General features: G+C 40.5%; 1 protein-coding gene across 1 annotated transcript; it reads left to right on the forward strand.

Moving 5' to 3' along the window:
- Nucleotides 1-1612: 1612 nt before the first annotated feature.
- Nucleotides 1613-20293, forward strand: LOC134449291 (hemicentin-1-like). The gene is made up of 17 exons (XM_063199153.1): nucleotides 1613-1794; nucleotides 2319-2609; nucleotides 5766-6041; nucleotides 8695-8958; nucleotides 9480-9758; nucleotides 10386-10640; nucleotides 10892-11167; nucleotides 12461-12727; nucleotides 13228-13506; nucleotides 13972-14223; nucleotides 14401-14694; nucleotides 15200-15454; nucleotides 15804-16079; nucleotides 17981-18235; nucleotides 18689-18958; nucleotides 19268-19501; nucleotides 19689-20293. The coding sequence occupies exons 1-17, from the start codon at nucleotides 1737-1739 to the stop codon at nucleotides 19784-19786; spliced, it is 4179 nt and encodes a 1392-aa protein (XP_063055223.1). The 5' UTR covers nucleotides 1613-1736; the 3' UTR covers nucleotides 19787-20293.
- The last annotated feature ends 5203 nt before the right edge of the window (nucleotides 20294-25496 follow it).

The raw sequence follows: 25496 nt of genomic DNA on the forward strand, positions 1-25496 counted from the left end.
TTTTGTTATCGCAATCCTACATTCATATTCTTTTAAACAAAAGAGATGTGCATGACTTTGCATATTTCGCTAAATAAATCTTTCATCAAAACACGGTGGAGGTGCCCTCCAGGACTCCAAGGCATCCACAGAACCAAAGAAGCTGACAAGGGGAAGGAACTAAGGGGTCAGTTGTCCTGGGCCCAGGGAGAAGGGGGCCCCAGAATTGGGTCCTCATTACATTGCATGCAACGGGTGAGGAGGCCCTTCCAGATGACTTTGTCCTGGGCCCAGCCAACGCTGTCAGCGGCCCTGCACTGAACATTTCCTGGCACGGCAGTTGTGAACACAGCCACAGCCTGCATCTGCGTGTTGCACCCATCAACAGTAGCTTGCCCTAAACAGTGACGATCGTTTTCCAGGCCTCGTGCTGTGTTCGTGTTTGTTCATCATTTTGAGAAGGAATCATGTTACAGTTGGATGACTTTAAAAACGGATCACTTTTGTTTGCTCAGACCTATTATACCATGAAGAGATGTGTCATTACAGTTACTATGACTTCTTTGTTTGAAGGCTTGATGTTAATAATAGTGTCTGTAGCATATTGCAAACAAGGCTTTTAGGTTTGATATTAGAAAATGTGTAAGAGGGAAGCTGGCACAAACCAAATAAAAAATGATGACAAAATATTTTGGCCTTTTTTCTATTCATGTTTTGGTGACGTTGTGAAAGCATATTGTACAGTAGCTTAAAACTCCAAAATATTTTGCCTTTATGTCTATTCATTTTCAGAGACATTATTGACATGCTTGACATTATTGACATGCTTGAATGAAAGTATTGCATGAAATACAGTGTGAATTTAGGTCTTTTGTTTACCCTGAACTTTTTAAAGTATTTTACATTGCATTGTACTTTTAGGTCGTACTTTTCACACTTTTCCATAGTGACTTGCAGTGAGGTATATGCCAGTGAACTATGCCTAGGTGTTATTTTAGTCTGCCTAGCCAGAGAGTGACATAACATGAGAGACCATTGGCCAGTGTGTGCTAAATATTTCTCGAGTGGATTGAAAATTAAATCCACATATTCATTAACTCCCCATGGAGACAGCAGTTTCTCCAGCACTCACAACTCTCACATGTAGCTCCATGCCAGCAATACTGAAATCAGCTGCTATGTGTCTACAATACCAGTATATAGGAGCCATGGTGTTGTTTTGAATTTTCAGATGAAAAGACACACATTGCGATATCAGCGATCCATGTTGGCCTAGCATGCATCCTACCAGCATTCAAATTAGAGGAGCTATTACCACAATACACAAATGTGAGGTTAGTTCAGATGGACAGCGTCACAGCTGTCTGATTGGCCGGCGCTCAGATGTAGCGACTCAGCTCATTGGTCAACCAGTGGAACTTGGATTTACCTGTGAGCCTCCCAAAGTGAACACCTAAGCAAGGTGAGCAACGGAGCAGGCTGGACCTTCTGAATAATGGGCAGGAGCAGAGGGTGGGGCACAGGTGCACTCATGGGATGGGAGGGTGGGATCTTAGCTTTCTCCCACCTCTATTTTCTTTCTTTTGCATTAGATTGCATGCATGTCACTTCAAAGTCAGTGCAGGGTAAATGTTTGCTGAGAAAGAAAGAGGGAGAGGGTTATTCTGAGAGAGGTATTTATTTTTTTTACATTCTGCTAGTAGGTAGGACAGTTACAGGGAACGCAGGCACTGGGCAGCTTTTTCACTGATTGTCACATGAAGATGGGATATATTGTTGCTTTGGTTGTGTTTCTACAGCTCTGCTTCTATCCAGGTAATGCACTTTTGCTTACTGAAATGTTTTATTCTTCCCAATTACCGGATATTAAAATGGAGACATAGGTTTAACCCTTGTAAGGTGTTACATAGAAGGTGTTTGGGTCACCTTGACCTGGTCATATAGAAAAATAATTTAAAAAGGGGGAAAAAACATAGCTCATATTCACCCTCATGTTCCCTTCATCCTTCTTGTGAATTTCTGTGTATATAATATATTTGTTTTGAGAGTGAGAGATACAAAGAGAGAAAGATAAGAAGACGTGAAGAAAGTGTAAACTCAGTCCAAGCTCTCGGATTGAGCCACTATATACAGAGAGAGAAAGATAAGGAGAAAATGATCCAAAGCCAGTGAATCTTAGTGTGAAATAATAATAACGTATACTATTTTTCTCAAACATAAAACAGATAATGGCTCAAAAAGACTCAAACACCTCACAAGGGTTAAATCATTATCAGCCCTGTTGTTAGTATGGACATACGTATGGGATATTGCTAATTCTCTACATGTCTTTCTTTTAGCACTTCATGCTGTAGAGGAGGTAACAGCCCTCGTGGGACAAAATGCCACCTTGGTCCCCAATCCCAGTGTGACCATAGATGCAGGATCATGGAATTTTAAGTCAGCTCTTGTGCTGTTGTTTTATCCACCTAATAACCTTATTCTAACTCCAAGTTTTGAAAATAAATTGATTTTTAACCGCACAGATTATTCACTGACGGTAATTTCTGCCCAAATTGCTGATTCTGGAAATTATTCCTTTAATGGTGCCTCACCCACTTATCATGAGACTTTCTCATTATCAGTCCAAGGTGAGTGACGTCATATTCCATTCAAGTCTTCACAGTGTGCCTGTCTATCACATTCATCCAAGTCTACAAGCAGAGACAGATCATTTTGCAGGGCAGAAAGGAAAAAAAATATATGCCTGTGTTAAAGTTGCTACAGAGAAATACAAGATCTACTGTGTGCAATTATGTACTTACCAAAGTGTACTTTTAAAATCATGTACTTCCTATGATACAGTGTGTCATCATAAAGCCTCTGTGCTGTAGACCTTAAGGTACCAAAACTGAAAGGCACGCTTTTGGTAACACTTCACGTGACGCCGGTGTCATAAGCATGTCATTACAGTGTCATAATCGTGTCATGGCACAGTTATGAATGTGTCGCATTATGTCCATGTCCTAAACATTTTATGACAGTTGGCCTTAAGTGTCATTCAGTTATGGCAAGTTGTCTTTGCCATAAACGAATGCCACATAAGGCCAAGTGTCATAATGTTTATGACATGGACATAATGTTTATCTATGACTGTGCCATGACACTATTATGACACTGTAATGACATGCTTATGACACCGGCGTCAAGAAAAAGTGTTACCACGCTTTTGTATCCGAAGGTATGTGTACCTTTACTTCTCTATGTGTATTTCAAGAAAATGTTAAATGGATAAGTTAAATAAATATACATTAAATAAAACCCACACCTGAGACCTTTCAGACCTGATGTTGAGCTGAAATTATTTCAGCTCAAAAATGTATTTTTGTCACATTTTCTTGTGGGAGGCATAGCAGAGTAGTGAGGAATAGCAAACACATTTGGCTGTGTAGTAGTGTTTGGTTATTATGAAATCATGGTCAAGGGCAAAACATGTTTAGCGAATTAATGTATTCCCTGTCTGTTACAGTGTACACACCTCATTGTGCATAATAGAATTTGTATGTTAGGTAGATTATAGTGCCTCTGCCACATTGATTAGCCTATGTACAGTGTAATGAAGAGTCCAACAACATGCACTTGCACCGTACAAGTTGGGGTTAGGATTAGTTATGTATGTGTAAGAACATAATATTACATGTTGACTTTAAATGTAGTTACACTAAAAAAGGAACTGTAATTTAAAGCATTACCACATTTGTATTATGCATAGGCATATTTGGATTACAGAGTAAAGGGTTAAGAGGAACAGATTACGTAGTGTTAGAGATGTTGTGTCATAAATAACCATAATATTGTTTGTTTCATTGAAAGGACCCAATTAAGTGTCTATTTTTTTCTATTTCAGCTGTTGCATTTTGATGCCATTTGTATATTAGCCCTACTAATCAACTGAAACATGTAACAGTGTTAAAGCCCCAATGTGTAGTTTAAGATCATTAAAATGCATGCTGCCCATTCACAAATTGGATCTTTCTCATGAATATTGGTCTGGTCTTAGCTGAGTAGATCAGCAGCCTTGACTGGTCATTCAAAATGGAGAAGATTCCCCTATTCATGTACGAAAAGAGGGTATTCCCAAGCCATATTGAAAACTTAGAAATTAATTGTGCTGGTAAATATCAACTAGATTGCATTCTCACAGAAAATGCTGGAAGTGGGCTTGCCTTTTGGGGCAGAGATGAGCAGTTTTATTTTTTATATCTCTATCCCTAAATTAAAAACAAACTACTATTGAGAAAACAAAGCTAAAAGAAATGTTGGAGAAAAAAAACATCCATCCAGTCAGAAGTTATGGGCCAAACAATTCATCTTAGATTCAGCCATCTTGAAAGTCATGTAGCTCTGCGTTTTGGGGATATACTAAATGACATACATGGTAGATATAATTTTGAAAATCAACATGGGTCCGAGTGGGATTCGAACTCACAACCTCCATATCTGTAATCCAGGACCTTTGCCATTGATACTAAATGACATACATGGTATTTGAAGTTGGCTAAGGAACACTGCATATGATATAATTTTGAAAATCAACATGGGTCCGAGTGAGATTCGAACTCCCAACCTCCATATCTCTAATCCAGCACATTTGCCATTGATACTAAATGACATACATGGTATTTGAAGTTGGCTAAGGAACACTGCATATGATATAATTTTGAAAATCAACATGGGTCGGAGTGGGATTCGAACTCCCAACCTCCATATCTCTAATCCAGCAGCATTCCCATTGACCCAAGCAGCTGGCTGTCTTAAACATTCCAGCAAGACAATATCAGATTGCATTGAAGAGCTGAACAATAGACTTCTAGAATTGTAGTTGCAGGTGCTCGTTAAAAATAGAATGTTGAGAGAAAGTGACAGTTGAGATGGAACCCTATATTGGCTGCACCTGTTCTGATTGACTTTATGGCAGTTAGTATGGTGCTCTAAGGCAGAGGGCAGAATCCAAAACAGTTTCTAGGGCTTTAGATAATCGTTGTAAAAAAACTAAAAAGAATTGGTACATGTCCTGGTCACAGATTGGAGTCAGACATGTGATCTTTCTAACAGTCTTTGAATGAAGTTTATAGGTTAAACGGTTCAGTCACAAATGGACCTCTTGTGGAACATGCGGTGACCTCTTGAAAAAGGCACTTCAAGACTCAATGGGAAAACCAATGTAAAAGCCCTGTCGTATTTACACACCTGCCATTTAAAAAGTAATGGGAGTTGGGAGATAAAACTTTGACAATTTGGAGACATCCCATAGAGCTCACTAAAAACGCGTCAACTAAACTTCTAGGTGAAAGTGTTGATGTTTTATGACCGAAAAAGCCTCCCACACTCTGATCTCTTGAGTGGCGGAACCTTGGTTCATGAAGGTTCTACCATTGTTTTCAATGGGGACCCAAACTTGACAAAATCGTCAAAAACGGAAAAACGACAAGAGACACGGACACGCTATAGCAGAACAAAAGATCTCCAAGCCGAGCCGGTCGTTTTAGTGTTTGAACGGTGTCTCTATCTCGAAAGGCCTAGGAGGAGATCCATTTTCTATTTTTACTGCCCTGCACAAGAGAATCAAGCAAGCAAGCATAAACTTTACTTAGAGATTACTAGAATCGGGCCTTGCTCTGCAAGCCCGCTTAATAATTAGATGACATCTGTGAATGTGAAGCATAAACTCAGGATGTATGCTACTAAAATTAACAAGCTATACAGAAATGAAGTAGTTGATGCTATTTTGTTGCTGTTATTTGCAGTGCCTGTGTCCAATGTGTCCGTGACAGCGTCTGCTATCAACGTGGTTCAGTCCCAAGAGGTCACTATGGACTGCTCAGCCCAAGGTTCACCTCTTCACTTCCAGTGGATCAACAATACAGAGGTTGTGAAAGCCAGCAATCGGATTCAATTTAGTAACGGTGGCAGCACCCTCAAGATCGAACAAGTGTCTCGATTTGACGTGGGGTCATTTTTCTGCAATGTGTCCAATGACCTCAACCGTATACAGAGCAGTCCAATTGTTTTCAACATAAGCTGTGAGTATTACCCTTCCGTGAATATAATATAATATAACCGTCCATATAAGGTTGATGTCCGTGAATATAGCTTATATTAGAATGTACTTTGTCTTTCTCATGTAGGCCTACTGTAGACCAGTTAAGATATTGTTTTAGGAACATCTCATTTGGCCCATGACAACATGTATTTAGAGAACCTCTTTTAACCACAGTGGTCACTCTTGCATGTCTCACGTGACCCCCCGAGCCCTCCTCAGTGCTCACCCTTGCAATAGGCTCCTGCATAGAGGGAGCTCAACTACATACACAAATGACACAAAGAAAAAACATACATACTTGGCTGTGAGTGCATTGACAGTTACTGCAGATGCTTTCAATAAGGAAATACCTGTAGAAACAAGATAATAGCAGATCATCAAAATCTATAGCCTGACATGATCGAAATCTATAGCCTGACGGTCAGTATGTAACAATATTGAGATCAGATTATTTGCCATATCACTCTGACTGCCCTACCACCGAGTGAATCCATGGAGGCAGCAGAGGCCAGGAGGATGCAGGTGCAAACGTAAGTGTGTTTAGTCACAAACAAGAGAGCGTTCAACCATAAACTTCACCAATAGCCGCAGGAGAACAAGAGCTAGTAGACAGTTTCACAGACAGAATGCAAAGTCTGTCCACTTAAAATGTGTCATCGACTAACTCAGAAATACTTTGGTCTTACCATACACATGTACTTTCGTACAGAGGGTCTGAGACTACCTACTGAGCACCAATTGCAGTTGGGAGGGGTGAACTCTGCTGCACTTTGAAACATTTGGATTTTTGCCCAGTCCTTAACATTTGGTCATGCATTTGGTATGCAGTCCATTTGCATGTAATGTGTCCTTGCTGTCTCGTGCTCATCTCTACCCCTTCCCTGGATGTCTTGGTTTATGCAATGTATTGTCAATGTACTCGTGAATTCAAGTCAAGTCAAGTCAAATCAAGTCAAGTCGGTTTTATTGTCAATTTCTTCATATGCACTGTCATACAAAGAATTGAAATTACGTTTCTTACTTTCCCATGCAGACATAGACATAGACTTTAGGTGTGGACATAGATAGTTCGACATAGACAGTACACATACATTACACTAGAGTAGGCCTACCTATACAATACTTTACAGACATATAAAGTGCATGGAACATGTATAAGAAAAGGTATAGTTGTGCATTTCTTATTATATAAAGTAAGCAATTGTAATGTGCAATTCAACAATTCATTAGCAATGAAAAGTTTTGAACTGAAAGTCACAAAAAAACATGAACTAAAAAAAGGAATGTAGAAAATGAAGTCTCCACAGTAAAAAAAGTAGCCTAAATGAATAAGTAAAAAAGGTAGGTTGAAAAAAATAAATGAAGAAGGAAGAAGGAGTGGTTCTTTTTATGCACTTCATGGCAGTTAAGCATCCTGATGGCTTGAGGGGAGACGCTGTAACCTAACCTCGTCCAATAATACCAGACGTAGATGTAGCGATAACTGAGCAGAAGCTTGCAAGTGGCTAAGGACAGGCTATGTAGGTCTAAGGTCTAAGGTTTTCTGAGGTAAGATAAATTACTTATTTACTTAGAAATAACTTACAATACGTACAATATGTACATTATTCCACAACATTACATGTCGATCCTATAGTTATATTGTGGTTCAATGTACGGTATACAGTAGATGGATTGTTCATGTAAACAAAATGACAGAATTGATGATTGAATTGTTGATTGAATGAATATTTTGATTAACAAAATCAGAAAGTGTGGCTCCTCTCTGTGGACAACAGAAACACCCCATTCAGTGCAGACATTGCAGTGTGTCTGAAAGCCCAATGTCATTTAATGTTTCCCACTAGGCTAATCAATATGGAGACAGACAAAGTAAAATTAGCCCAAGATCAAAATGTTTACACCTGTGATCAGATATCATCAGGGCTATTCCTTTTCTAGCTTGCAATGATGCTTTACTTTAGTCTAAAGTTGGTGTCGAGTCAAATTTGTTTAATTCCAATTTTAGCTGTAAAATTGAAAATGTGCGAAAATGCAACAAACTAACTGATTTTAAGAGTCCCCTTAAGTTCCCTTAAAGGACCAGTTCAGTCAATCTCAATATGATGTTGTATTGCTCACGCTACCCTTGACTTGTCAGTACCCGGTGATACCACATTTTTCGGCTAAGTCCTTTCCGAGATATGAGCTATTCTAATGGGGGCAGCGTTTGTTTACATTTTTTTTTTTTAAATAACATAGGCCTACTCCAAATATTTTCCCAAAAGGTACCGCTGTTTGCTAGTTGTTTGCTGATGTTGTGTAACCTTTCGGATGTTTTTGGGAATAAATACAAACATTTTTTTGAAATGTAAACAAAGCGCTGCCCCCATTACAATGACCAAGATCTTGGAAAGGCTGAAGAAGGGGAAAAAACCCTCAGGTACTGACAAGTCCAGGGTAGTGTGATCATTACAACTGCATGTTGAAATTGACTGAACTGGTCCTTTAAAGCATTTTTGCTTTTTTTTTTTTTTTTTGTCTTTGATCGACCTACAGGTTGGATGCACAGTGTCTTCCCTTCCTAGCTTACTTAGTCAATACGTTTTATAGACCTATTGCACCATAGGCTACTTATGACTCTTTGTTGACAGATGGACCCATTAACCTGAAGATGGAGGTATCCCCACATGAAGTGGCATATAAGGCAGGGTCCAGTGTGAACCTCACCTGCTCTGCTGAGTCTGTACCTCCAGCTACATACAAATGGATACGTAATGGCGTTCCACAGAACAAGTTAGGCCCGCTCCTTACACTCACCGACATAGAGGCAAGTACAGCTGTCGAGTACACGTGTGAGGCCCACAACCATGCCACCTCAAGAAGCGAAGAAATCTCAGCAGTACTACGAATTATTGGTAAGGACCTGTAATCTTGATAGCAATATGTGCATTCTTTATGTTTGTTGTAGGCTACGGCGTATTTCACCTCTTGTCTGAGGGCTATGCAGTATTTGAAATTGAATACCAGTGTGGGTCATAAAGGGGATGACAGACAATGATGGCACTAGCACTTAAATTTAAATTTTGAGTTATCAGGCCTATTTGGCACCACCACAGCAGTGAACTCCATTGTCAATTAAGTGCAGGGTTGCCAGATGAGGCTGCCAAATGATTTCCAGCCCCAAAAATGCTCAAAACCCGCCTGGAAGCACTAAATCCTGCGCAATTCTATTGATTTCTATGGCCAACAATTGGCCGTTTTTTTCCTGCTAAATGCCCTTTTTACTCACAGATGGTCATCCTAAGCGGGAAACCGCCCAATCTAGCAACACTGATTAAGTGTGTATGTGAAGAAATGGCCGCCTGGGACATTTGCTTCAGTTACTAATCAATCACTGAGCTTGAATTTCTTTTTCTTCCCCGCATTCGCTTTACAGATCCAATAACAGCTGTTGTGATAAAAGAAGTGGCTGGACCCCCCATATTAAACAAGACATTTACACTGAGCTGTGACGTGACTGGCCCTACGGACACTATCCTATGGATGATGGGCAACGACTATTTTAATCCTGAAGCTCATGGGGCCGAGCTCTCTAAAGACAACAAGACATTAACATTCAGCTCAGTTGTCAAGTCAGACAATGGGGCCTACACGTGCATGGCCAGCAATCAAGTTTCCAGCAAGACAAGCGCCATGTACAATCTCACCGTGAACTGTAAGTTTTTAAAAAATATATTTTTATGTCTTTATTCTGATAGAACAGAATGAATAAGTCACAGGAATCTAGTGAGAAAGAGATGCAGAAAGGTCAGGAAATTACCTTGAGTCAAACTCAAACACTGGATTCATGACATGAAGCCTTACCTATTGAATCACAGAACCCCCATGACTTGTAATTACTTTTTATCCTCCTGTGGTTGTATGTACCACCATGTTCTGAGTATATGTTACATATTGTCCACTACTTTAAATGTACGGTAGTCGGTCTAGCTATGCTTCAACTGACATGCTTGACTCCGGTAGAATATTTACAGGGCCTATCAGCGAAGAAAGAGAATGTTTGTGTGTGAATGTTGACTTTGTATACGCTGACAGAACCATTCAATGCAGCACACAGTGTTAATGTCAGAGTCAGGGTCATTGCTGACACACACTATGGTACTGTGACAGAACCGTGAAGTTAGACGCATAGACAGCCAGGTGAGATTTGAAAAAAGCCACCGTATAGCCTACATACAGCAGACTAGAAATGTAGAGATGATTTAAAAGCCACAGTCACCACCGTATAACAAATTGATTGGTTATCGGAAAAAAAGTTCAACTTCCCTTCTGTATGCCACAGACGGACCCATGATGCCAACCATTTCTGGATCACCATCCATCATAGCCACAGCAACCAACGTCAGTCTTACCTGCTACGCCGATTCCATGCCACCTGCAAACTACACCTGGAAATTTGGTATGAACACGGTGGCAGAAGGCTCAGTCTACAGAATGAGCTCTGTTAGCAAAGACAAGAGTGGCAACTATACTTGCTTGGCGAGTAATGACATCACCCGTGACACCAACACTGCCACCAAAGAGCTGACGGTCATCGGTAAGATTTTCCCCTTACTTATTACACCCTTATGGCACCTCCATATTGCTCTTGTTTGGTGACAATATTTGAGACAAGTCAAGCGTACCATCATTATAAGAAGATGATGAAAATAAACATCATATTGTAATTTAATAAATATGCTGAAGTGCCTTGTCTCGGGGACTGTGTTGAAATAGTAAATAGTGCTTTGTTTTGACTAAAAAGACAAAACTGCTGTTTCACTATCACCATCTTTCCTCTCACTGCAGACCTTATAACCTGGGCTGCTGTTGTGCCAAACAGCTCCCTGCCTGTCAACGGCAAGGGGCTCGTGCTAACCTGTGGGTCCGATGGCACGGTGTACAACCGGACGTGGAAGATGAATGGCATGCCGTTCACACCAAACAACCACACACACGTCTCCTCCGATAAGAAGGTGCTGACCTTTGACCCCGTGATGAGGTCAGATGATGGGTACTACACGTGCATGGCCTCCAACCCTCTCAGCAACGCCACCAGCCCCGTGTTTGATCTCGTAGTGAACTGTGAGTTCTGTTTCTATTATTATATATATATTTTAGGGGCCTTGCCCTTGTATGCTTTTATTTGATGGGACAGTGTGAGATGGTGACAAGAAGCGAGTGGGAAAATGTATGAATGTATGTATGAATGTTAAAGGATTTATCCGGAGTTGGAACAAGTTTGCCTGATTTTTGCATATTTGGGATGAAATACAGTCACTCTAGAGCAAAATCAAGGCAAAAGGATGCGTTTTGAGAAAGTTTGATAATATCACGTTAGCCTCGTTAGCCATATCAGTTATGCAATATGAAAGATGCGGGCATCGTTTTTCGGCGGTTACACACATTTCAAAAACACAACATTTTAAAGTCTTGCACAGCTCAAAACAACGTCACACTTACCTCGTAATATGTTGAGGGTATCCACACATAAACCAAAGTGTCCAAAGTCCTTCATGTATTCTTGAAAGGTCTGCAGAATGTGTTTTGTGAAGCTACTACCTTGAGAATATCTAAATTACGGTCAAGACAACTATTTGACACTAAAGCCCACGAAGTAGATTGCCGAGTGCGTCGCACCATCAGCTGTGGTTACTCGCTATGGAAATAATCATAGCTGATGGTGCGACGCACTCGGCAATCTACTTGGTGGGCTTTAGTGTCAAATAGTTGTCTTGTCCGTAATTTAGATATTCTCAAGGTAGTAGCTTCACAAAACACATTCTGCAGACCTTTCAAGAATACATGAAGGACTTTGGACACTTTGGTTTATGTGTGGATACCCTCAACATATTACGAGGTAAGTGTGACGTTGTTTTGAGCTGTGCAAGACTTTAAAATGTTGTGTTTTTGAAATGTGTGTAACCGCCGAAAAACGATGCCCGCATCTTTCATATTGCATAGCTGATATGGCTAACGAGGCTAACGTGATATTATCAAACTTTCTCAAAACGCATCCTTTTGCCTTGATTTTGCTCTAGAGTGACTGTATTTCATCCCAAACATGCAAAAATCAGGCAAACTTGTTCCAACTCCGGATAAATCCTTTAAGATACCTTTCACTTCTGCCTGTATATTTTTGTCCTCTTTAATGACTGTTGGATTTAAATGTTATGAATGCTATGAAGCTTGAGGTCACGATTCTACGAGGCTCTTAGTTAGTCTCTGTGGAAAGGGGTCCGAGATGTGTTCCAAAAAACAGCTGTGTAGTGACTAAGAAGATGAAGAACAACTGGGTTATATGTAGTTCAGCAGAAAGGGATCTTTTTGTGATGTGGGTGGCGGTTGTAGTATTAATATGTCACTGTTATTGTACAGATGGACCCATGATGCCTGTCATCTCGGGTCCAACTGATCCAGTTGCGACCGGCTCGAAAGTCATGCTCAACTGTTCAGCACACTCCATGCCGCCGAGCAATTACACCTGGCTTTTCGTGGACACAAATGGAGAGATGAAAGTGGGAAATCAATGGATGCACACCATCGAAAATGCCAGCCCCTCCAACAGTGGGCGCTATGTCTGTGAGGCCAGTAATGATGTGACTGAAAAGACCAGCCGTGCTTCCACACAGGTAGAGGTCATTGGTGAGTGAGAGACAGCATTCTGGCATTTTCCATGAAACTTTTTGACCCATTAAGATTTGTCCCCTGTTATAAATGTGTGATTACCAGAATGGCAATTACCAGCTCATTACTACTGGCTCTGTGGCATAGTAGCATAGTACTATAGCAGTAAGGTGTTTTCAATGGCTATTGCAGTATTCCACAAGAGGAAAGGTGCACATTATGGGGCTACAAAAGAACGCTTCTGTACGGCTCAGTAGTCGTCTAGATGTTTTGGATACGTATCTCTGTAGTGAGGTTATCACTCAAAAGGGGGGGGATCCAGCACATTGTCCAGTTCCAAAAGTAAAATAAATGTGATTGCTATTTCTCTGTCATCTGTCATAGTTACACGACTTTGCAGTCTGCGACTGTGAGTTGCCAAGAGTTAGCACACTGAGCATTTTCTTACCTGCATGAGACCAGATTGACATCGAAAATGTTTTCAGATCATGGCCATATGTTGTTATTAATCACTTCAGATCCAATAACGGCGGCCATGGTGGAGTTGGTTGGCTGGCAACCCATACTTGGCAACATGTTCAAACTGTACTGCAATGTGACCGGTGGACCGGTGCACTCCGTTGTCTGGCGCAAGAACAGCAGCGTCTTGCATCCAAATGACAGAATCTCCTTCTCCGATGACAACCAGACATTGATCTTCAGCCATCTTATGCACTCTGATGACGGTGACTACGAGTGCACAGCATCTAATCCAGTGAGCAATCGCACAAGCAATGAGTTCAACCTGAAGGTTTTCTGTGAGTATTCAATATGCAGTCTTTGTGTAAAAGATACGCCATGAGCATAACCAAATCATCCAAAAAGAGAGAAAGATATAGAATGTAATGTCTTCTCAAAGTGACCACCACACACACACACACACACACACACACACACACACACACACACACACACACACACACACACACACACACACACACACACACACACACACACACACACACACACACACAAAGACATTGATAAACATTTTAAAGAGTATATGCAAATTGTTTGACTTTCTACATTTATAAATCACTAGAGTATAAATATAGTCTATTCAATGTAATAAATCATTTTTGCACTTGAAATTGTATTACACATGCCAACATATTCCACATGGATAGTTCACATTCCCTTGTATGCCTTGTATGTGAAGAAATTGACAATAAAGCTTTGGCTCTTTGACTTTTTGACTAGTTGCACATTTTCCCTTTCTTTAGATGGACCTGAGAAGATGGATATTATAGGTCCAACCATCGCTGCTACCGGATCTACCGTTAACCTCTCTTGCTCCGTTGCTTCCTGGCCTCCCAGTAATATTACTTGGCAATTCAACGGCTCCGTTATTGCGACGACTTGGGTGCTCATGTTGCCGTCAGTCAATCCATCTGACAGCGGAGAGTACACCTGCACAGCACACAACTATAGGACAGACATCACCAAATCTGTCAACGAGACGCTAATAGTCATTGGTAAGTGTCTTGGTGGTATTTAAGATTAAAGATTAAGTACTGTAATTGCTGCAGGGTATACCATTGCAATGCAGCTGCATTTCCCAGACATTCTAATAACATGTAATTGTGTTTGTGTGTGCGTACGTGTGTGTGCTTGCGTGCACATGTGTCTGTATGTGTGTCTTTTGTCCTCAGACATCATCGAAGAGGTTATAGTGACGGAAGCCGACGGCCCCCCTGTGCTGGACAAAACCTTTGCCCTTAACTGTTTTATTTTGCCATCCGGTGACATATATCTACACGAGGTCTCCATTCATTGGATGAAGAATGGAGAATATCTGCATCCAAACAGCCGGATGTTAATCTCCAATGGCAATCTGACCCTTACATTTAACCCAGTTGAGATGTCTGACGATGGCAATTACACGTGTTTTGCCATGAATCCTGTGAGCAACAAAACCAGTGCTGAGTACCATCTTTTGGTGAACTGTAAGTACACCTTTCAAGTGCCCTGCTTGTGTGTTTGTGTGTGTTCAGAGGTGTTGGTTTGACTTGGAAAGTGGTAGGGGCATTAATATGACAAATTGCCCGGGTTAGCTATTTTTGCATTATATTTGTAATAAATGGTGGGTACAAGTAAGGTTCATCTCAAGTGGTATGGACATGTCCCCATCATCCACGCCTAAAATTATGCCCATGCGTGTGCGTGCGTGTGTGTGTGTGTGTGTGTGTGTGGGCATGCGTGCCACTGCAACTGCACACACGAATGGGCAGTTAAATGTAGACTGGGTGACTGAAGCAAATACTTCCAGTGTCCTTTCAGAGTCAAATACATCAGTTTATAATAATGTTCACCTTTTTGAAAATTGACGAATAAAACTTAAAACTAAAAACGAATTTAAAATATCTAAAATATCTCATTCTAAATATCTAAAACATCTAATTTAACATATCTTAATATCTAAAATATCTTATTTAACATCTCTCCACTCAGATGGTCCATGGAATACCACTATTGCGGTGCCATCGGTGGAACCAGCTGGAGCAGACGTTACTCTTAACTGCTCTGCTGAGTCCCAGCCGCCCAGTATCTTCACATGGCACTTCAAGGGTATCAAGATGGAAACAGAGGGCGCTCACTTGATGCTGACCAATCTCACACATGCGGATGAGGGCCAATATACCTGCAAGGCACACAACAATGTGACGGGCCTGAACGATTCAGCCTCTGCATCCCTAGAAGTCATCTGTAAATACCATCATCATCAATAAGTAGTAGAAACTGAGGCCACAATTGGGCCTGCTTTTTTTAGCTAAGCTCATGTTTCTTTAACTAAAAGCCACCTCAACTCAGATCATTTGACATTTCAAACAGGATATTTTTCTTAAGTGATATGTCAATGTTAAAGATTATTACTGTCACAGTGTAAATGGGCCAGCATGTTCTACACTCATCATAATCAATATTGTCCTTTTTATAAGACTCATTACTCATTCGTCTACAGCTCCTTTGTGTTTTGTTTTCTAGACATGCCTATTTCTCAGCATCTAAATCATGTGGTCTGTAATATTCCAATTGCGTCCTCATTTCCTCACAGCCCGTCTGACAGAAGTTGAAGTCGTTGATGACTATCAGAAGCCAATACGTGGTCAGATGTTCAGTGTAAGCTGTACCGGCAACAGCGAGATCTCTTCTATCTACTGGATGAAGGACGGCATGATGCTAAATTACAGCAGCAGTGTGGAGTTTTCAGAGGACAACGTTACCATGACGATAGAGTCTTTGACACTCGAGGACGATGGAATGTATACTTGCACTGCCCTCAATAAAGTCAGCGAAAAGACCAGCCCTCCATACAACCTCGAAGTGAACTGTGAGTGTTAAAATTGCCTCTGTGTGTGTGTGTGTGTGTGTGTGTGTGTGTGTGTGTGTGTGTGTGTGTGTGTGTGTGTGTGTGTGTGTGTGTGTGTGTGTGTGTGTGTGTGTGTGTGTGTGTGTGTGAGAGAGAGAGAGAGAAAGAGAGAGAGAGAGAGAGAGAGAAAGCTTACTACATTATAGATTATGTATTCATTTACATAAATTAATAATATCCTTTTAGGCGAGTACATCTATGCAAAAAAAAGACCTAACCCCAAAAAAATTGATACAAAAGGTTTTTCAACTGATTTTGTTACCTCTAAGTGTCCTTAATAACATACTAAAAATCTAGGAAAACCTGACTTCAGGAAAGGTGTCATTTTCAAGATCAAAGTTTTTTTAAATAAAGGTTACTACATGATAATTACATTGGCATGAACTAACATGTTTTCAGGATCTGTTTGTTTGGAGTGCTGTTTGGGTGGATAAATACACTACTGCTATGATAATATCCATGTGCTGTTTGTCAGGGCACATCATCAGTGATGAATCATGGTGTCACTAGGTATTTTGGGTCTTTCAGCAGCTGAACTGAATAGACAGGAGCCACTACATGTGTAAGTAGAGGGCAAGGTGAAACGGTTGGTACTGGAGACAATGTCCTGAAAGGACATAGGGCTTTAGCATAGCTTTCCGGTAAGCCAGAGTAGGGCCTGTTGTAGCTTCATAGGCAAGGGTCAGGGCCTTGTATTCAATTAGGGCATGAAAAAGAGGACATGACTGGGAAACCGAGGCTATGTGGTCAGAGAATGATAGATGGTCATCAACAATGACACCTAGACTTCTTGTGGCCTTATTTGAGGCAACAGTAGCAGAATCCATATTGAGCTCGATATCATGGCAACCTAAATCTTTGGCTGGGATCACCAGCAGTGCATTTGGATGAGGCTCAACTGAAGGTTGCATTCCTTCATACTTGTGGATAGTTCAGAGAGGCAAGCGGAAATGTATGTGACCGTGGAGTCATCTGGCACAAAGTAACTGTGCTTCATCGGTGTAACAGTAGTATGAGAAGCCATGAGAACAGATAACATAGCCCAGTGATGTGGTGTACATGGCAAATAGGGGTCCCAGCACCAGCCCTTAGGACACCTCTGTGGAGAGGCTATGATTTGAGGACAGCTGATCTTGCCCTTGATACATGCTAAGAATGATACCACCAGACTCAAAGAATGTCTGGAAGAACTTGAGACACATAAAACTCAATTATTTATCTAAGAGAGATGTTAAATAATCATGTTTTGAAAAAAAAATGCTAGCTGGTGTGTCTGCACAAAGATTTTTAGATTTACTACAAAACAAAAAGAGATGTCCATAATCTCCTCTGAAGATATATTCTGGCTTACTAGAAACAAAATAAAAGAGTAATTTTGAGCTTGGCTTTTTCAGATTTTGAGGTTTTGCATTTTGAAATTTAATGCATATTTAATTAGATATAGTCCAATTACCATATTAAAACATAACATTTCAGAAAACTTGCAATACATTTTTTTCTCACAAATATGTGAGTAATCACCGGATTAAGTTTCATGGTGATATCGGCAAGCTAAATTTTTTGGCCTATTCACCTGGAGTGTCTCTTGACCCTTATAATAAGCCTATGGCAGCCATGTTGAAAAAACTCATTTCCCAAAGTCAGATTTTACTAGATTTTTAGTATGTCATTTAGCAGGTCCAATAGTTAGAGAATCCATAAAAAAACCTTTTGTATCAATTTTTTTGGGGTTAAACCCTAAATGTACTCGCCTATTTATTCTTCTTATGCATGTGCCAGTGTGTATTGTAACTGCAGGAATGATGTTTCAATTATCCTTTTAAAATAACAAAATACATCTTCTTTTTGACTTTTTGGAACAGTTGGGCCAGAAGATGTCAACATTTCTGGACCTGCTCTAGCTGAGACGGGGGAGGAGGTGGTGTTCAACTGCAGTGCCTCCTCGTGGCCCGCCAGTGTCTTCAGCTGGTACTTCAACGGTGAACTGGTGGCAAACGACTCCTCCCAGTATATCACCCCTCCGCTCTCTCTGGAGGATGCTGGGAACTACACGTGCATGGCCTACAACAACGTCACAAATATGAGCAGCTCCGATTCAATGGCCATGAGAGTTCTGGGTGAGAAAATTCATTTGAAAGTGAAAGTGAACGCCTTTCAGTGATGATATGTTAAATTATGCTGTTTTTTGTCAGGCTTTTTACTGTTCCTTTTTTGTGTATCAATGTAACAGCTTGAAATAGTATGCTCTTACACATAGTATGTCTACCTAACCTTAATCCTGACCATATACGGTGCAGTGTAAATATGTGCATAAATTGGCACATATTGACTCCACTCCACTAAAATGAAAAAATGAGGTCAAAAAAGTGCAACCTCCTTTATTGAGCTAATAAGTTTTTCTACTGTTTGTATTTTAGACATAACAATCTGGTTTAGTAAGACAAATATTTTCCCAGCTATGTTAACCTGCTGTGAATTTGCTCAGCCTGATGAAGCATACTGAAATGACATTGCCTTGAAATGTATGTGTGTGTTTGTCTGTTTTTTTATTTTTTCATTTTGTTTTACAGAGACTCCAGTCGTAAAATTGAGGCACAAGCCTGCTATTCCAATGAACAATGACGACTTCTCTCTCTTCTGTGACGTCGAGGGACCGTACGACAGCATCAAATGGATAAGGAACAGCCGACCTCTTGTTTTCAACAACACCATGACACCCGTAAATACAACTGAACTGAAGTTCAGACCACTCACCATCGCCAATGATGGAATCTACCAGTGTGAGGTCGCAAACATCTTAAAAAGGCATATGAGTGAGCCCTACGAGCTCCTTGCCAGCTGTGAGTCATTCAAAGATTTTCTTCCCCTTGTTTTATATTTGCTTACAGTGCTTATCAGGCCAGGATAAAGGCCAACATTCAGTAAATATTAAATTGATTTAAATGTGAATAAAACATAAATTCAAGTATTTCATTTGCACTCTGTGTTTTGCCTGCTGTGAGTGATTCAACTGATCAAATTTCTCTCACCATTTTGTATAGTGGATAACTACATAGGCCTAGGTTTAGGCCTACATATGAATAACAAACATATGCATTGAAATAAATACAAATTCTACTATAAACTACGCTTTTTGCCTCTTCTTTCAGATGGCCCAAGTCACGTGAAAATCTACATGACAGCGGAAAATCCAGTGATTCTTGAATGTGTGGCGAAGTCCCAGCCTCCTAGCATGTTTGAGTGGCGCAGAGATGGCAAAGTGGAAGGAGAGGGCAATGTGATTGCTATCCCCGTCCTCGATGCACTTCTGAGCCGCAATATCACATGCCAAGCCAAAAACCCTCTGACCAATGTCACTGTTGCTGCCACTTTTTACGTACCAGGTAAGCACATTAATACCTAATTACTATTTTAACTACGCCTAAGTCAATCATGACAGTAGCACTTCTATTTGGTTTTGAGTTGTTAACATAAATCGCAGATGAATATCACTGTAAAGTACCTTGAAGCAATGCATACATCATACAGAGTGTGTTTTGTTTTTGTGTGTTTCCTTTCTCTCTCTCTCAGATATTGATTCGGGCTCTCCTCTTCAGTGTCGAGTTGACTTGACTCTGACAGTTGTGCTGGCTCTTTCCCTCTCCCTTCTTGGTAACTGGTTTTACTGAAACCAGTACACAAAACGACCCCCCGGTCCACACTTGGCACTCCCAAACAATATAATCATTTTTACTGTATGTCAGACTGGACATTGATGAGGTGTGTGTCTTGCAATATTTTGATTTAATCGCAAGTGATTGTAAATGAGTTATTAATGCATGCTGCCTCAGAGTTCGGTCAGAAAGACATGGCTGTTATGCCAAAACATGTGAATGCCTGTACAAAACAAGAAAATATATATGAAGAGTTGAGTTGCAAAAACCCTCTAAGTACATTTGTCAAGAATCTAAAAAAATGGCTATATTTCTGTTCAAAAAGAGGAGTCCAACTTTTCTTAATTTTTGCTTGCATTGTTGTACTTGGTAATACAAAATCTACCTTACTGCTCTTTTTAGATGGGTTATATTTTTTATTGATGAATTCCTACAAAATTTCTGATAATGTGCTTAGAGGTTTTTACATCTAGAGTCTTCATATATTACGCATAAATTAAAATCTGAAATATATTTTATTCACTTTTCGTTTCGCTTATTTTTTTTAAACTGAAGTCAGCCTTTTTATTTATACTTCCTATTTCCTTATTTATCAGGGATGCACAGTTCTAATATCATGATGCACTTGTAGCTGAAAGGACTGTATACTGTAGACCCTTTGGTTTCTCGCCTTAAAAATAAAAATGTGTATATTTTATTCCGAGTACTGTTTCCTCTATGTGACAAGTAGCACAAACTTACAGCACATGGTTTTACATATCCCACAGCTACAGTATTAAACATGTAGGCCTACAGGTGAATAAACTGAGCATGATGAAACATTTCTAACATGCAAGCAAGATTAAACAAAGTAAGATTTTATCAGAAGAGGAGAGGAGGAGATCCGTAGCCAACAGTTTTCCTGTGACACTACACGGGACTGCCGATGACCCTGCCACCACCAGAAGGTTTTCCCTTAAGACACTTCACCAGGACCCGGTTGCCTTTTTTAATGTAGTCTGACTTCTGAAGACATCCTGTTACCCAACACACAATAATAAATAAAAAAAATGTCATATTACGATCACCACTCATACAGTATAATTTGATTACTTAGAATCACACTATAGTAAGCCATACTTAGAAGCTTTCTTTTGCGAACTGTCTTGGGAGGTGATGGACAAAGACAGTTTGGGTCAGCACGATTCCTTTGCCCTGCTGAACAGTGGACACAAGTCACAAATCCATATTTACTTTAAAATACATCTAAATTTGCTTAAGGAAATGACCAACTAGGTTTTCAAATGTCAACAAGCATTGACAATTATTAATACATTTTTCACTTTACTGTTACTGGTTAATGCCACTGTATTCCTGCCACACCAGATAGAATTAGACTTATGTCTATTGTTCCCACAAGGGGAAATTTAGGGTAACGGCTGCCACCATGTGTGGCGCCCCAAAAACAGTACAGTACAAGGTGTAAAATAAAGTACAGATAGTAATCGCAGGCTACAGTATACATTTGTGACAAAATATGATAAGTCAAAATGTCAGGTATGCAGTTATCAAATATACTACTTCACGTCAAAACATACAAACAAAAGCATTTTAAATGGCCATACATTATTGATGTGACCATGTTATGTGCTGAAAATGACCAATATGTAAATATGAAATTGTGTAGACGTAACATCTAAAAGAAAGCTCCATTATATTTGACACTATAGATTGTTGTTCTACACTCACCAGAGCAGTTGCAAGGGATTCCACGAGATTTTGGATCTTTACTGATGACCTTGGTCTCAGACTCAATTTCTAAAGTAGAAGACAAATACATATTTTTAAATAAACAATACCAAGATTAATTTAGTGTGTATGGTTCAAATAGATGTATCGTCTAGGAGTATGCAGGACGTACTCTGAGATTGTTCCACTGCAGAGGCTTCATCTGACACCTTAGGCACAGAGTCTGGGAAGAGAAGTTGAAAAAATGTTTGGAAAACAAACTATCTCTTAATGTGGGTACAATATTGTGAGACATGCATTCAGTTGAATGTGTGATGTCATTAAATGTAAAAAAAGCCTTAAAATGAATACCTTGAGCATGGGCAAAAGATGCCACAGACACGGACAAGAGTAGCAACACCACTCCTTGTTTCATTGTGAAGTCCTGGTGCAAACAAATCCTCCTCAAAAAGATATCCGAGAGACAATGAGCTGGACAGGAGATCCAGTAAATCTTCGGTGGTGAACACAATTTCAGGCTAGGCAGGCACACCTCCAAACAGAGCAGCGTCTACTCAGAAAATGGCACAGGATGACTTCCAAGTTGATGGGGGACTTCAGTGAAGGGTCTTATAGAAGACTTGTGACTGACGTGTCCACTTGACCGAACAGAACTCGGCACAGACTTGCTCAAACATTTTACGTGACTAAATACTGTTTCTGAGGTGATGAATGGTAGGAGAGATAGACGACAGATAAAGGAAGAAAAGAACATAATAAGGTTGCTGTGAGACAAGGCTGTACCCTCACCCATAACAAAGCTACTGTATGGTGGAATGGTGTCTTGGAAATTTGCCATCAGCGCCCCACCACTATCCCTCTCAAACCCTCAAGTTCATTCTCATAACCCATTGGTCATTGTCATAACTGAAATGAAACTTGATCTGGTAAACAATATTATATCCTCATCAGTTATGGTTAGATACAGTCTGCTTGAATATTTTTTATTCACATTAACATTACGTTTGTGCCCTAAAGGCCCAAAAGAGTATTATGACTATTGGGTATTAAAATCTTCAGCTGCCACTGTTATCTTTGAGTGCCCTGGGTCATGTGCACAGTTAAAGTAGGTAGGCCTACATTACTCTTTTCCGTTGGCCAGCACTGATGCTTTCACCAAATGCTTGTGTGGTCCCAGCATTAGATTGCCCTAAGGCTGGCGACATGTAGCACAACATCACTATTTTCATGATCACTACCTTTGTTTCCTTATCATTATTTTGAAATGGATTCAGTTAACTACCTCCTTTCATGCTGACATGCACCATCTAACCTTCAGCTTTTCTTGGGTGTTAAAAGCACCTAATGTTTGGTTGCCAATAATCTGTCTGGGAAGGACCGCTTGACTACTGTATTTTCAATGTCCCGCTACATGCCAGGGCAAGAGCATGCAAACTTCAGTTGAGCGTTGCCGATTTGTCCCTGGCTCTATGTCTTGGAAAGGATGTTCTTTGTTCTCCACAAGTCATTTTTCAGGACAACTGAGACACTGATTCGGTTTTTGCACATAAGGGTCTCGGTGGAATGTTTTTTTCCCCCTTGTTATTGACGCTTCCCTCTGAGTGTGAGTTCAGGGTCATTTCCAATGTTAGGTCTAATCTGTACCATGACGCTCATTTTGTCTTAATGAACAATGTGTTGTTATTCAATCTGTGATGTACACATATGCCCACAATAAAATTGCATTTATGCATCACCTGTGCAAGGGGGCAGTCCCCAATGGGGCCCCAAGGGAGCAGCATGACAGGATGCTACCATGATCACGGTACCTCAGTCATGGAGGATGATGGGGGAGAGAACTGACTAATACTCCCCAGCCTGGGAGGTCAGGAGTTGAACTGGCAACCTGACGCCCTAAAGGCTTACCCATGACCCTTATTAGTGTGAAGACTACTACATTTTTACAACAGGGTGGATGTCTAGGACAACTAATGACATTAATAGGAGCTCACTGCAACATTTGGTGTCAATCTCTTGGCTTGTAGAGAGTTATTTGTGCACAATCCCTGGTGCTGAACAAAAAAATTACGTATTTTTGGAAAAAAGATTCGCACACTCCTTTGGATTTATTTATTCTTGAAGTTATTTTTTTCTTTTTATTCAATCATTGGCAAGCATGACGTTTCGACCAATCTCTTGGCTGCCATGGCTTTGCTGATTGTTGTGCCTCAGAGTCAAGGTATGGTAGTCGGAGGACACAGGCAAGCCTTGTGACGGTTACCCCATTACACTACTGTAGGTTTCCAGAACATACAGTACATCAATCAAATGCAATGAGACTGTCACAACAGTTCCAGGTGTGCTCCAAGTAGCCTACAATAACACGTACGGTCTTATAATCCACAACGTATTGTTGCATCAGACAGATGAATCTCACAATACATTAAAATGATGTGGAAGAACTAGCAATACAACAAATGGATTGACAGGGACAGGGTTCAGCCAATTTCGACATGCAGTTATAATACTCACACTACCCTGGCCTTGTCAGTACCTGAGGATTTTTTTCAGCCTTTTCCAAGATCCTGTAATGGGGGCAGGTGTATGTTTACATAAAAAAACCCATCTTGATTTATTCCCATAACATCCAAACGGTTATGCAACATCAGCAGACAACTAGCAAACAGTGATACCTTTTGGGGAAATATTTGGAGCAGGCCTATGTTAAGAATTGTTTAAATGTAAACAAAATCGGCCCCCATTAGAATAGCTCAGATCTCGGAAAGGGCTGGCTAAAAATTGTGGCATCACCAGGTACTAACAAGTCAAGGGTAGCGTGAGCAGTACAAAGCATATTGAAATTGGCAGAACTGGTCCTTTAAGTCATCTGGCTGCGTTCACCAATTACATGCGGGGCGTTCCCTTAGTTTCCTACGAATACCAGATCATGGCAGGAGTCTGGCAAACTTAACACAGCCAATGCAGTCACCTGGGTTTATCCATCTTTGAAGTTTGTCATTATTATGTGTAATATAATTATAATATAGTCCTAAAGTAGGCTTCAGTAAAAGATCGCCAGGTGGATAAGAGGCTTCACCTTGCAGATATTAAACAATGACGTGTCAGTCATAGTACATTAGGCATGACTCAACAGTATGCCTAACATGGGCAAGATAAGAATGTATTTTCCCTGTATGTAACCTACAGTAAAACAATAATTCATCTTGCAACACTTGTCACAATTACTGCCTGCTGATGTTTTTACTTAAGACCAAGCAGTCTATTCACAGAGCCCTGTCCAGACCGATCCGCATGGCGCCTGGTTGTACGAGTAGCCCATCACATAGTCTCAGAGAGCAGCAAGTGATTCAGACACATCCAACTGTGACAGGTTTGCACATTTTTGCAACTCACTGGAGCAGGCAACCAAACTATGCAACACTTCATGTGCTTAAAACCTGCTCTGTGTTGCCTTTGCTCAGTGAAGTGACACTATGGTAGGAGTTGGAGACGGGATTTATGGCTCTTTGACGGGATCCGGATCATAGTGACTCGTTCCTTTCAAAGAGTCGTTCAAAAAACTGGCTCTTTTTAAATTATTTATTCAGTGTTTAAAATGTAATGTGTTGATTCTACCTCTAGGTAAATTTGTCCAAACAACAATTGATTATCCTCCTGCTTCTAAAGAGGCATTTCTGCCACTCTATTAGGCAGACAATTGTGTTTTCCCCCCCAAATTCAAGTACTCATGTCAAGGTCACGTGCTTAAAAGGAATGAAAAATGAACGAAAAAGTGGTAGCGTGGCTTCCCCAGCTGTGATCCGGTTCCCATCGTTCACTTCTGGGAGCCGTTCAAAAAAATTGGCTCGTTCGTGAACGTCACAACACTACGAGGAGTACAGTAAGACGGTTCACCGTTACTAGCTGACAGATGGGAGGACCCTAGATTGCTTCATAGATCAACAAGACATGTGACAGAATCAGAATCAGAATCAGAAAGAGTCAGGGGCTACAGTAG

The sequence above is a fragment of the Engraulis encrasicolus genome, chromosome 5 (genome assembly GCF_034702125.1).
Source record: "Engraulis encrasicolus isolate BLACKSEA-1 chromosome 5, IST_EnEncr_1.0, whole genome shotgun sequence".
In the NCBI taxonomy this organism is placed as follows: Eukaryota; Metazoa; Chordata; class Actinopteri; order Clupeiformes; family Engraulidae; genus Engraulis; species Engraulis encrasicolus.

Excerpts from the sequence above, each read along its gene's own strand:
- LOC134449291 (XM_063199153.1), top strand. The coding sequence starts at position 1,737 with ATGAAGATGGGATATATTGTTGCTTTGGTTGTGTTTCTACAGCTCTGC. Across the intron at positions 18,236-18,688 it reads AATGGCCATGAGAGTTCTGG|AGACTCCAGTCGTAAAATTG; the intron begins GTGAGAAAATTC and ends TTTGTTTTACAG. Across the intron at positions 18,959-19,267 it reads CTACGAGCTCCTTGCCAGCT|ATGGCCCAAGTCACGTGAAA; the intron begins GTGAGTCATTCA and ends CTCTTCTTTCAG.